This window comes from Leucoraja erinacea, chromosome 24 (assembly GCF_028641065.1).
Source record: "Leucoraja erinacea ecotype New England chromosome 24, Leri_hhj_1, whole genome shotgun sequence".
In the NCBI taxonomy this organism is placed as follows: Eukaryota; Metazoa; Chordata; class Chondrichthyes; order Rajiformes; family Rajidae; genus Leucoraja; species Leucoraja erinaceus.
This window is the reverse complement of record NC_073400.1, coordinates 11,296,861-11,310,367: the sequence shown is the minus strand read 5'-3', so window position 1 is coordinate 11,310,367 and position 13,507 is coordinate 11,296,861. Positions and strand designations below refer to the sequence as shown.

The following is a 13,507-nucleotide window of genomic DNA, read 5'->3' as shown; positions in this document are numbered from 1 at the left end:
ACACTCCCGGTTTAAACTGCATCACTCAGCTGAAAGAGAAAGCAAGGTAGCAGCTGAGGATATGAAGACGTTTTTCAATGTCAGGAGAATAAAAATTAATTAAAAATGCAGCCAATCTCTTATTTCTCTCCCTGTTGTCAATGGTAGCAGCAACCAGCCTTCAGAATATTAAATGATTGTAACTGTGTCAGCACATTTCTGTAGAGTGCAGTGCAAAACCTATCAACTCTGCTTCATACTCAAGATAGTTATCAGATCTGAGGGATGTTTTTTGCAGTTTAATACACAACACTCGCCGACTTCTACAGATGCGCCGTAGAAAGCATTTTATCGGGATCCATCACTGCATTGTTTGGGATCAGCTCCACCCAAGACAGCAAGAAATTGCAATGAATTGTGGACGCACCCCAGGCCATCACACAAACCAACCTCCCTTTTATTGGCTCCATTTACACTTCACGCTGCCTCGGCAAGGTCATCAGCATTCTCTGCAGCAGTGCAAAACACAAAGTCCTGGTGGAATTCAGTGAGTTAGGCAACATCTGCGGAGGGAATGAGCAGGTGACATTTCAGGTCGGGATCCTTCTTCAGACTGGCCAATGTTTCAAGGCGGGACCCTTATGCGTTCTCTGCACAGATGCTGCCTGATATGCTGAGTTCCTCCAGCACTTTAGATTTTGCTGAAGGTTCCAGCTTCTGCAGTTCCCTATATCTCCAGTTTAATTTAATACTTGTTTTCAATATCAGAAGCTTGTGACTCCAGGGATACTAAAGGAAGAGACTCTTGCATTCCAGCTGTTTAAGGCAAGGAACCATTTTTTTCATGCACCACACACCTCAGTGACTCCCGTTGTGTGTGATTTTTGGAAGTCATTTCAGAAACAGATGGTTGTCTATTTAATCCCCAGAACTGCCGATCATTCTAAACTGCTTGCTAATGATTGAAGGAATTGCATTGATCAATAAAGTAAGATGCTTTGGGATTAGAGCACCACCGTAAAATATCTCTCCCTAGTCCAGCTGGCTAGGCACAAACTAATCACACCCATCACTAGCTCAACTGTCTGACAGATAATGTGATTTAAGAAAAAGAAAAACAAAAGCAGTACTGGAATGAACTTGGATTGGAACACTTTGGGAATAAAATGGAATATGTTGAAACTGGTCGCTACTAACTCTTGCAAAATGAATCAGCACAGAAACTACGCTCTTGTGAAGTCAATTCGTACAGAATTGGGCACAAAGTGCTGGAGTAACTAGGCAGGTCAGGCAGCATCTCTAGAGAACATGGTTGGGTGGTGTTTCAGATTGGGAGCCTTCTTCAGACTGGCCCGATCCAAAACGTCACCTATCCACATTCTCCTGAGATGCTGCCCGACCCATTGAGTTACTCCAGAACTTTGTGTCGTTTTGTGTAAACCATCATCTGCAGTTCCTTGTTTCCATTTTGTTCAATCTGTACACAGATCGACTGCAGCAGTACACATGTACGTCACGGGGCTGAGTTGACACCATTCACCCATTGTTTCCTCAAGGCTCTTCCAATTCTCCTTTCTGGATATTGTATATACCCAGTTTAAAATGTATTTGGACAGGTATTCAGATAGGAAAGGCATAGAGGAATACTGACATACTGTAAATGCAGGCAATTGGGAATAGCGTAGGTAGGTGTCAAATGCAGCATGGACAAGGTGAGCCGAAAGGTCCTGTTTGTGTGCTGTGCATTTAAGTTTAGGTTTAAGTTTATTATTGGCATGTCTACCGAAGTACAGAGAAAGGCTTGCTTCGCATGCTATTCAGTTAAATTATATAATACTGTACAGTAATACAATAAAGTCAAACTCAAATACAATAGGTAGGGCACTAAAGGCAGCACGATGGCACAGCAGAGGGAGGCACGGTGGAACAGAAGTAGAGTTGCTGCCTAACCTGGCTTCGATTCCAACAATGGGAGCTGTCTGTACGGAGTTTGTACGTTCTCCCAGTGGACGCGTGGGTTTTCTCCGAAATCTTTGGATTCTCCCCACACTCTAAAGACGTCCAGGTTTGTAGGTTAATTGGTGTGGTGTAAATGTAAACTTGTCCCTCGTGTGTTTGTTAATGTGCGGGGCTTGCTAGTCGATGCAGGCATGGTGGACCAAAGGGCCTGTTTCCGCGCTGTATCTCCAAAACACGAAAAGATACAAACACCCGAATATAGTGCTCAGCATTATAGCATAACAGTTCCAGACACAAAGTCCAATGTCCACAGTGAGGTGGCGGAGAATCAGACTGTACCTTATTCCAATTCCCTCTGGATAGCACATGTGAAATCTCCTTTTATTAGTTTTATGGGCAAAACCAGGTTAGCAAAAAAAGCCTCTCACCAGTTATAAAAACAAAATAGTTTTATATCAAATGATGTGTGTGTCATTTATGATTGGCAGAGTTGGATTCTGAGACTTCAGTTATTTAGATTATTATTTTAATCCCAATCCACGCATCCCAAAACCATCTTGTCATCACACGGCAACACTGGAAAAGTCACTGCCTGAAATAGTTCCAATGCACCGTCTGACCAGACTTCAGAGATACTGCGCAGACAGCCCTTCAGCCCACCAAGTCTGCACCAACCAGCGACCACTACCACTATCTTACATACAAGGGACAATTTATAATTTTACCGATGCCAATTAACCAACAACACAATTAACCTACTGACCTACAAACCTGTAAGTCTTTAGAGTCCAGCACTTTGTGTTATACATTAAATTGGAATGCTGCAGAGAATGCAATTCCAGCAACTCGTGTTGCATGGAGAATATGCAACAAATGTGATGCAATGCTGCTTCTGGAATTAGATTTTGTTGATGGAATTTCATTGCAAATTGTGGGTTTATCATCAGTGGGATCGATTTGTAATCAGATAGATTATTGTGTGTACACACCTTCCATGAGAAGACCAAGTATAAATCATTTGAAGCAACGATAGTCGATTGAACATCAATCCTGTTTTAATTTCTTACTTTCCAATGGGTTACTAAGGAATGGCAATTTTATTTTTCAGATCCTTATGTAAAGATACATCTGCTGCAGAATGGAAAACGGCTCAAGAAAAAGAAAACTACAGTCAAGAAAAACACTCTGAACCCTTACTACAATGAGTCGTTCAGCTTTGAAATTCCATTTGAACAGATACAGGTACAAATATTTCGCTTTTTTAAGAGAATGAAGCAAACGAGAATCACCTGATCAGCTAAATACCAAATAACCTCCACAGGTTAAAGATACATTGCGTTTAGAAAATGCATTTGTCTAAGCTAGTTACATTTGTGAAGATGAATGTTACTTTCCTCACTACTTCTTCTCAGATCTAAATAATATAGGATCATTATAATGAAATTATTAACGTATTTTTTTGTGCAAGCTTTGATCCAGATTCATGTTCATAATGATAGGAGCAGAATTAGGCCATTTGGTCCATCAAATCTACTCGGCCATTTAATCATAACTGATCTATCCCTTCCTCCTAACCCCATTCTCCTGCCTTATCCTCATAACCCCTGACACCTGTACTAATCAAGAGTACATCAATCTCTGCCTTAAAAATAAAATCCATTGACTTGGCCTCCATGGCGTTCTGTGGCAATGAATTCCACAGATTCACCACCCTCTCACTAAAGAAATTCCTCCTCATCTACTTCTTAAAGGAACATCCTTTAATTCTGAGGCTATGACCTCTGGTCCTAGACTCTCCCACTAGTAAGGTTCCCCCCCTTACTAAGCATTTGACAATCAGCAAATTAAAATGTATTTTCTTGATACCAACAGCCACCTTTAAGGAAATAGTTGTAGATCTGGGTGAGAGTGGAAGGAAATAGATTGTTAGGGGACAATTGAAATGGAGACTAATGGAAGGAATTGGTCAAAGATACCTTGGTCTCAGAGAATGAGATGGTAAGGGTTGTGGATAACCTTGAATAAAGGGTGAGTGTTTGATAGATGGGGCTGAGGCAATGCCATTTGAAAACTGAGATGATTTGAGATGGAGGCTGAAATCACAGATAAGTTATTGTCTACAGAGTTTCTAAGAGAGTGTGGATGGCTTGGTGGCACAGCTGATAGATCTGCTGCCTCACAGCGCCAGAGACACGGGTCTGATCCTGACCTCGATTGCTGTAGAGTGGAGTTTGCATGTTCTCTGTGACCTTGTGGGTTTCCTCTGGGTGCTCCAGTTTCTTCCCATATCCCAAAGATGTATGGGTTTGTAGGTCAATTGACCTCTGTACAATTGCCCCTTGAGTAGATGGTAAAGTGGGATAACACAGAACTGGTGTGAACGGGTGATCAAAGGTTAGCATGGACTCGGTGGGCTGAAGGGCCTGTTTCCATGCTACATCTCTGAACTAAACTAAACCAAATCCCATGGCAGGACCTGTGTTTCAGATGGACATATTGCAATACAAGGAGATCATATGGGGGATGTGAGTGGCAAAATAAAGCTCCATCCACTAAAGAAGATTTGATGAAGGATTTTGAATTGAACCATTAGTTTGCTAATTCCTCCACAGCTACTCCCTGACCGATCGGATATTTCCTCCATTTTAATTGAGTAATTAGGGCACAGCACAGTGGCGCAGCAGTAGAGTTGCTGCCTTACAGCTCCAGAAACACGGGTTCGATCCTGACTAAGGGGGCAGTCTGTACGGCGTTTGTACGTTCTCACTGGGGCAGGGTGAGTTTTCTCCAGGTGCTCCGGTTTCCTCCCACTCTCCGAAAATGTGCAGGTTTGTAGGTTAATTGGCTTTGGTAAAATTGTAAATTGTCCCCAGTGTAGGAGAGCGCAGAAGGTTAAGGGGGGGACCTGATAGAGGTCTTTAAAATGATGAGAGGGATAGACAGAGTTGATGTGGACAAGCTTTTCCCTTTGAGAATAGGGAAGATTCAAACAAGAGGACATGACTTCAGAATTAAGGGACAGACGTTTATGGGTAATATGAGGGGGAACTTCTTTACGCAGAGAGTGGTAGCGGTGTGGAATGAGCTCCCAGTGGAAGTGGTGGAGGCAGGTTCATTGGTATCATTTAAAAATAAATTGGATAGGCATATGGATGAGAAGGGAATGGAGGGTTATGGTATGAGTGCAGGCAAGTGGGACTAAGGGGAAAAAAAATTGTTCGGCATGGACTTGTAGGGCCGAGATGGCCTGTTTCCGTGCTGTAATTGTTATATGGTTATATGGTGTGTTGGATAGTGCTAGTGTACTGGGTGATCGCTGGTTGGCATGGACCCGGTGGGCTGAAGGGCCTGTTTCCATGCTGTATTGCTAAAGTCTAATTCATCCATTTTCATGATTCAATATTCATACCGGGTTTAATGAAAATAATGGAAGATAAACAGGTTTTAGACCATTACTGAAATAAATGTTTCATTAGTATTTCTTCAGATATTTTCTGCATCTTTACTCAGTGATCAATATAATGCAAGCCCGGCCTGCTAGCAATCTTTTATTTATAAGCTCTTAAGCAATAAACAATTTAAATAAATCACACATAGAATATATTCCATTGTCATCGCTGGATTGCAAAACAGAAATATAATTGTAAAAAGCCATGGCAGTGGAACAAAATTATTCTGCCTTGTACATGGTAATGTGTTGCTGCATTATGACAGTGCTCCTGGAAGGATAGGTCAAAGGTTGGTAGTTTGTATGGACCAAAAATGGGATTTTAAGTAAAGACTGTACACATACAACACAGTTGAAAACCGTTTGCATGGCAGAAGCAACTAGGTACTGTAGACAATTAATTACTTTGTGGTCTCCAAGGAGTATTGATGCTGTCCATGTGTCAGGATACTAAGAGGGCCAATGCTTGTCCTAACAAACAATCAGTGGCAAACTGGTCTCAAATCTGGTTCATTTCAACTACATTTGATCCATCTGCAACAACTAACTGCGTTGGGTATGCTTGATTGGGCATTTGCAAAATAATATTAGAATTGTAAATGAGCTGCCTATTTGTCACAGTTAGAAAACCCTTCATAAAACTTCCTCAAAATATATTTCCGAAATCCATGGCAGGAATGACCAGCTGTTTCGGGCTCATTAACTGCAGATGCTTTGAGGCTGATTAACCATTACTTGATGTTCCAGGATTTTCTCCGTGACTGATATGCCTATGAATAGTAGTGTTACTGAGGTTGCAATGTGGACTGAGTGACAGCAAATGCATTGTCCTTACATTCTGATGCAATGTCCCCGTGTGAATGTGATAACATTTCATGGTCAACAAGCCTTTTAAATCTAATTGGATGCCACTTGATTGTTAACCTCAATCCTATCATAAAAGTTTGAATGATCGCATGATCAGACTCACATGGTTCCAGGTGAAGGTATAGAATATGGACCAGGGCAGCACAAGAACAGGCCCTTCGGCCCACAAGGTCTGTGCCTAACATAATGCCAAGTCCTACTCTATCTGCCTGCACATAATCTGTATCACCCACTTACACTGAATGAGGAGGAATATCTTCTCCAATCGAGTCATGATCCTGCTTCAGAAAGCAGTGGAGGCAGACACGTTGAATATATTAATGGTGACGAATATTTGTCGAATGTGTTTAAATATCATATGTGCCAGCAAAAGAACAATAAAACTCTTACTTGCCGCAGCTATACAGGCCCGCTAACACATTAAACCACAAATGTCTATACAATAAGCAATAGTACAATGAATTATAGACAATAGGAGCAGGAGTAGGCCATTTGGCCCTTCGAGCCAGCACCGCCATTCAACCTGATCATGGCTGATCATCCAAAATCAATACCCCGTTCCTGCTTTTTCCCCATATCCCTTGATTCCGTTAGCCCAAAGAGCAAAACTAACTCTCGAAAACATCCAGTGAATTGGCCTCCAGTGGCAGAGATTTCCATGAAAGTTGCTGGACAGTTGCTGTTCCAAAACCTGGAGGTCATAGCTTTTAGACTCCTGCATCTTTTTCTCGATGGTGGTAATAATGTGAGGCCATGTCCAGGGACGAGCTGCCTTTTTGAGGCAATGCCTCCCGTCGATCCCTTCCCTGTACAAGTGATAGACTGGGCAAAGTGTACCATTTTCTGGAGCCTCCTTGGTTCCTGGTAGTTCAAGGTACCAAACCAGACCATGGTGCAACCAGTCAGCATGCTCTCAGTACTGTACAGAACCAGATCAGGAATCTTCATGTAAGTGTATTGAGAATACAATCCGACACATGGAGTCCATTAATGGAGCAGGTGCACCAGCATCAGTCTCCAAGCTCATCCCAGACATACACTGTAGCTGCTGATGTACTTACCCGTAAATGGCTGAGCACTGAACTAATCAGCATGACCAGTCACGATATTTATACCTCATATCGCCGTTAGAAATAATCTTTATTCCTAATCAAAGCAAAATCTCCATATAAGTAATGCAGATACTGTATTATGAAGACATACAAATGATTACCTGCCCAAGACTGCAAGAAATTGCAGAGTTGTAGACGTGGCCCAGACCATCACTCAGTCCAAACTTTCCACCTTTGACCTATCCCCTCAAAAAAGCAACCAACATAATCAAAGTCTTGCCCCATCCCAGCCATTCCTTCTTCTCCTTGCTCCATTCCAGCAGAAAATACAGGAGTTTGAAAGCACGCACCACAAAACTCAAGAACAGCTTCTTCCATCCATTACCAGGCTTATGAATGGTCCTTCCATAAGCTAGGGTACAGTCCTACTCACGTCTACCCCATTGTGGAAATTGGACTTTGTCTATGGAACTGATGCACTACCATGCTGAGAACTATATTCTGCACTCCGTATCTTCATCTTTGCTCTATCTATTGTACTTGCGTTTGACTTGATTATATTTATGTATAGTCTATCTGATCTGTTTCAATAGCATGCAAAACAATGCTTTTCACTGTACCTCAGTACACATGATAAAACTAAACCTAGACCTAAGCATAAATGTTTGATGTTGTCTGGGATACAGCACTGCTCAATCCTTTCATTGCTTTGTGATACATTAACAGTTGCGATAAATAACATTTCTTCAGCTAAGTTATCCAGCACTTTCCAGTTTCATCCCTATTGAGTTACTGAGCTTAAAATTGATGCTTAGAAGTAATCTAAGTCTGTAATGAGGGTTGCTCTGGTCATATCCTCCCTCGCGCATTACTAATCCCGTGTGTTTTCTTTTGATTTCCGTGCAGAAAGTACAGGTTTGTGTCACGGTCTTGGACTACGATAAGATCGGGAAGAACGACGCCATCGGCAAGATATTTGTCGGCAGCAACGCTTCGGGCACAGAGCTCCGGCACTGGTCAGACATGCTGGCGAACCCAAGACGGCCTATTGCACAGTGGCACTCTCTAAAACCAGAGGAGGAGGTCGACGTCGCCCTCGGCCTCAAGAAGTGAAACCATTGCCATCTCACCACAAACTTACCATTGATCAGATGCTATCAATACCTCAGTTACGCATCATTCTCCATTAACCCTTTGGCGGTTACTTGGGCATCTTTGCACCATGACAAATATATGCAACTTTTATGTGTTTTGTAGTTTATTTCTCAATTTTTAAGATTTCCGTGACAAACAAGAACAAGTTACAAATTTGTTTTTTGTGCATTATCACATTAACAGTCAAACCATATGATTTCGCACAGTTTTTTAGTCAACCATCCGTGAAATATCTGTTTTGAAAGGTGCAAATCCAGTACTCAAAGGGTTAACACATCTTGGAACTCATTAACCATCATAATTCAGAATAAATAAATAAGCCATCTGAGCCTCCAAGTTGTATTCCAAATTTCTCTAAATGCACCCTCCTCCTTTCTGCAGTTTTAGCTCTATTATAAAACACTTGTTGATAATGCATGGTGATAATCTATTGTAAATAACAGCATGTTCAATGCAATATTTGTGTAGGTGTACGTTGTCCATGGTTTACTATCACATGCATCTGCTGTATATTTTTTATGATGATGCTTGTATTTTACATGATGTTCAATAGACTAGAAGAGCTAAAGTAAAACCCAGTCACTTGATTCACCACCCAAAGACTGGTAGAGCACTGACATCACATCATGGTACAAAGTGAAGCCTTTTAGTGTCCAACCTAATGGTGAAAGCTTCCTTTCCAATCTTTTTAGACACTGCTATTTGTCTAGTGAGGGAGGCTGGCGAGACATATTCAAGGCACATCTGTGAATGTTTTAATTAAAAAATTGTAAATGTTCAATTAGGAAGAGGTTTCATAGGACATAAGCCCCATTATACAAAGGCCAAGGAGAAAAAAATAAAACATTGTAGATGTTGAAATTGGACCTCTTTCAGTATTGAGTATATCTAAACAAAATTAACAAAGGATAGTAGCTGTATCTGGGGATCCTTGAAGGAGTGGTTAATTAATAGTCCTCGTTGATATCTACATGGTGTTAGGGGAAACTCAAATTAGCTTGACCTTCAATCTGGATCTAATTCTCTATGAGATCCTTTTCCATAAAGGTAATTCTACATAATACATATAATACAATACAGATGTGAAACTGGTGTGGAATATGGTTTAAGGGAAAAAGGTTTGCTTAATTTACACAGCGGGTTCTCAGTACGTTTATTGTTCAGATCATCCGGTTTGAGATGTAAAGAAGAGTAGACGGATAGCAACAAGTCAACAAATGTCCTGCCCACCTACCCAACCGTGATGTTGCACTTTGCCAGTCTGCTGCTGCTGATCATTGTGTGTACACTATTAGGATAGGAACAATTGCTGAAAGCAATGTATAGTTAACATTAACACGCAAAGAATAAATGCACTGATCTCTTTAAGATTTCAAAACGATTGAAGAAGTTACCATGCATTGCAATTTGGATAGTCAAAATTGATGGTCTGTTTGTACAGTAACAAATCTTACTAATGAAACTGCTTAGGACTGAATTTTTTGATGGATTATTATAATATTACCTATCGCTTTTAAAAGATTGCAATCATTAAAGTTTTACTGTACAGAGACACATTAATATTAATGTACTTAAGCTTTTTTATTTGCCATTAGTCATGTTGGCTGATTGCTTGGTATTAAGCTAGTGTTGAGAGAGGTGAACTCTAACCTGTTTTTACAAAATTAGGAAAGTAAATGTATATGACACCCCTCACTGTGATACACTGTTACTGAAGGAGCAAGTCTTTCTTGCAGCTTTAGTGGTGTTTGCTGTCCTCTGATGATGAATACAATACATAATCTCTCTCCTCCATATTCTACTCTACTCCCCATATTCACCTTTGAATATGCACTTGTGATTACAACTGGTTTGGGAATGAAAGAGATATGCTTATTCTAAGTGAATTTAATGGAGGTCTCAGTCAAAATAATCCCGCCAAATGGATGAGAGAATGAAAGCCTTTTTCTGGATGAAGATTTGATTTTAAATGTTGAAGCAATGAAGCAACAGTACTGGGTGGATAGTTTTGATGTGCATCCCTCTTTGTGCAATAAAGATATTGCCATTTTTTACCCCAAACACCCTGAGGGAGGCAATCATCTTGCTCATTACAAGTAGTTAAGTACACTGAAGCCATTGACACCGAGAAGAAATCCATGTGCCTCTGCACACATTTGTGGTGAGGTGAATTTGGGGGTGTTGAAAGCTACTGCAAGTCCCTCAACAAGTCTCCAACTTCCCCTGAGGCGGAGATCAACCACATTATTGATATGGATGGAATGGGCGGCCATTTTATTGTGAACAAGTTTTCATACACAACAGCATCAAGTACCACTGGGTAACTTGCATGTAAATGGATACAGAACGATATTTCAGGCAATTCCACACACTATCATGGAAAATAACTCACTGGTTTGGAAGGATTTGCTTATAATCATATGAAGTTAGTTTAATGTTTCTTTGCAGATATTAGTAAAATAGAATAGCGAGTTAGAAAGTGCCATAGAGGTATGTTTGATATATATCGATCAACCAAGTCGAATAATGTTAATGTTGCTAGTTTGTTAACGCTTTAATTTTAGATGAGATTTTGAAGCAAGATGCTTTTCAAAAGCTCAAACTCTTGCCTGAAAAGATAATGTGCCCAAGCACCATTTCATAAAGCTGACATATTATCAATAATAATTAGATTTCAATTAGCTTCAAGGCATTCACTGAAGGCATTCCAGTGGCGTCCACAACTAATAAATCATACTTTAGTGCAAATCAAAAATAAATACAAATTTCAAACAAACATAAAAGTGCTGGAAATGCTTAATATTTCAGGCAACATTCGTGGGAAGAGAAACGGAGCTAATGTTTGTAGTCAAAGACCAGATTTCTTGTCATAAATCACTAATAGACTGTCCAAAGGAATCTGTCAGCAAACCAGTTCACCCATTGATTGTTGCACATAGTTATACTTTGTAAAATTATCTGAATCATCCTGAATAATGCTGTTTATCTGCAACTTATAAAAAGTCTCCAATCCATAGTTGGTACCGTCCTGTTCCAGTGACTTTATTCTTATCCTTGATCTATTAAGTATTTCCAACAATCTCGGTTTTTATTTCAGATTCCCATTGTCTGCAATTTTCAACATTTTAGATTCCTTACCCCTAATTTCCAAAATGGCCATTATTTTGTGCTAATTAAACTATCCCCAGTTTTTCAAAAGAGCTTGTTCCAAATCTTCAAGAAGGGGGTCAACTTTAAAACTATTAGATCATGGTTTTTGTTTTAGATACAACAGATCACCAACTTTTAGTTTTGAAATACGATATTTTTGTTCAGCACTGAACCATAAAGAAATTCATTTTTCCGGTTTTCTTTCTTAAAAAGGAGCCCACCAACACTGACAGAAAGCAGTAAAGTCATACCACTTGAATATATAGTTGGTCAAAGAATCCACATTTATAGAGCAGAGTGCATATGTGGAAACTGTGTGTTTGTGTGCAGCATGAAAGATGCATTGGTGCCATTACTGTAGAGAGCAGTGATTTTATTCAATCAATGGATGGCATCTTTCTGGAGCAACACAATGAATTGTCTTGGCACACAGGGAAATGGAAAATAAATTACCAGCTCCCTGCAATGCAACCTGAGCAGTGTGGTTATGATTATAGTAGTTGCCAACAGATTTTTTTTAAAGGAAAATCAATATAGCATCACTGGTTTGTAAGGACAAAAAAACATACAAGCAACAGTAAGACCAGTTCTACTAACATGCACTCCACAGCCTTCATTACTGGTGGCTAAAATGACTCTTCAATGGACATAAATGCCACAGATCTTCATTTGAATCACATCTCCAATGTTTTTGGTGTGCGTTTACCATATATTACTGAGTGGGGTTAATTATACATTTTTCCAGCTTTCGGGTACAGGATTTGTTTGTATATCTGGAATGGTCAGTACTCATTTTGCTGTTATGAACCATTCCTCTGATGACTAAAAGTGGATGTGATTGAAGAAAGTTCCATCCAATAGGATATTAAAAATAGAGAAATATTTTTGAAGTGTACTTAATTAACTAAATAAATGAACAGTATATAGATGCTTACATATCCAAAATGCATATTACGCTTATGAAAGGAAGGCACATTTTGTAAATAGTGTTATAAACAATGGTTACTTGAGTCTATACTACATTTGCCATCAAAACCCTCTGTTATTTCTAGTTAGTAACCCACATCATGAATTTTTAAAAATAATTTAACTTCTCTTCCTTAAGTATTTCAACAAACACGTTATTTTTGAATGATCGTTCAGGAGCTTTGGCAGAGGCAGTTATTGATAAATATATTATTTATGGGGTGTGAAAATAACTTCACACCCTGTTATTTTTTTTTCCATTCTTGTGTATTTGCTTTCCCAGCTGGATCACATATTGATACATTTCAAATAGAACATGGAACATAGAACCTCGCAGTTTAGTTGTTGTTGGGAACTCTGCAGTAGTCAGATATTGACTTTATTCCTCTAGTGTAAAACTCTCTTTGGTCACTCCTTTTATTTGGTCTGTGTGTGGATGTGTCTGAAAAAAAACTCTTGGCAACCCTGGGGAACCATCAAAGTCTACTAGAACTACCGTACGAAGACAACTTTGGCATTGCTTTCCACAAGCAAATAAAGAAAGGCAACCCGATGTGCCAAAGGCCTTAGATTAGATATTTGAACGTCATTCACTTGAAAAATTGATGCCTCTGAAAACCAAACTACAAATGTCTCATAAAAGCACACAAAAGTGCTGGAGCAACTCAGCAGGTCAGGCAGCATCTCTGGACAACATGGATAGATGATATTTCAGGTCGGGACCCATCTTCAGACTGGAGAAGGATCTTGACCTGAAACATCACCTATCCATTTTCTCCAGAGATGCTGCCTGACCTGCTGAGCTACTCCAGCACTTTGTATCCTTTTGTGTATTTACCAGCACCTGCAGTTCCTTGTTTCTATAAATGAGTCATTATAATGAGGTACAGTGCTCATTAAACATCAACATGAAGGGCATCCATGATAACAG

General features: G+C 39.9%; 1 protein-coding gene across 3 annotated transcripts in view; it reads left to right on the top strand.

Annotated features, from left to right (window-relative positions):
* Positions 1-12,809, top strand: part of LOC129708647 (synaptotagmin-B) — a 525,824-nt gene extending 513,015 nt beyond the window's left edge. For all 3 annotated transcript variants that reach the window (XM_055654536.1, XM_055654533.1, XM_055654534.1), the window contains 2 exons: positions 3,047-3,180; positions 8,212-12,809. In XM_055654536.1, the coding sequence (XP_055510511.1) occupies positions 3,047-3,180; positions 8,212-8,418 (341 nt within the window). In that variant the 3' untranslated portion in view covers positions 8,419-12,809. The remainder of the gene's footprint in view (positions 1-3,046; positions 3,181-8,211) is intronic.
* Positions 12,810-13,507: the final 698 nt, after the last annotated feature.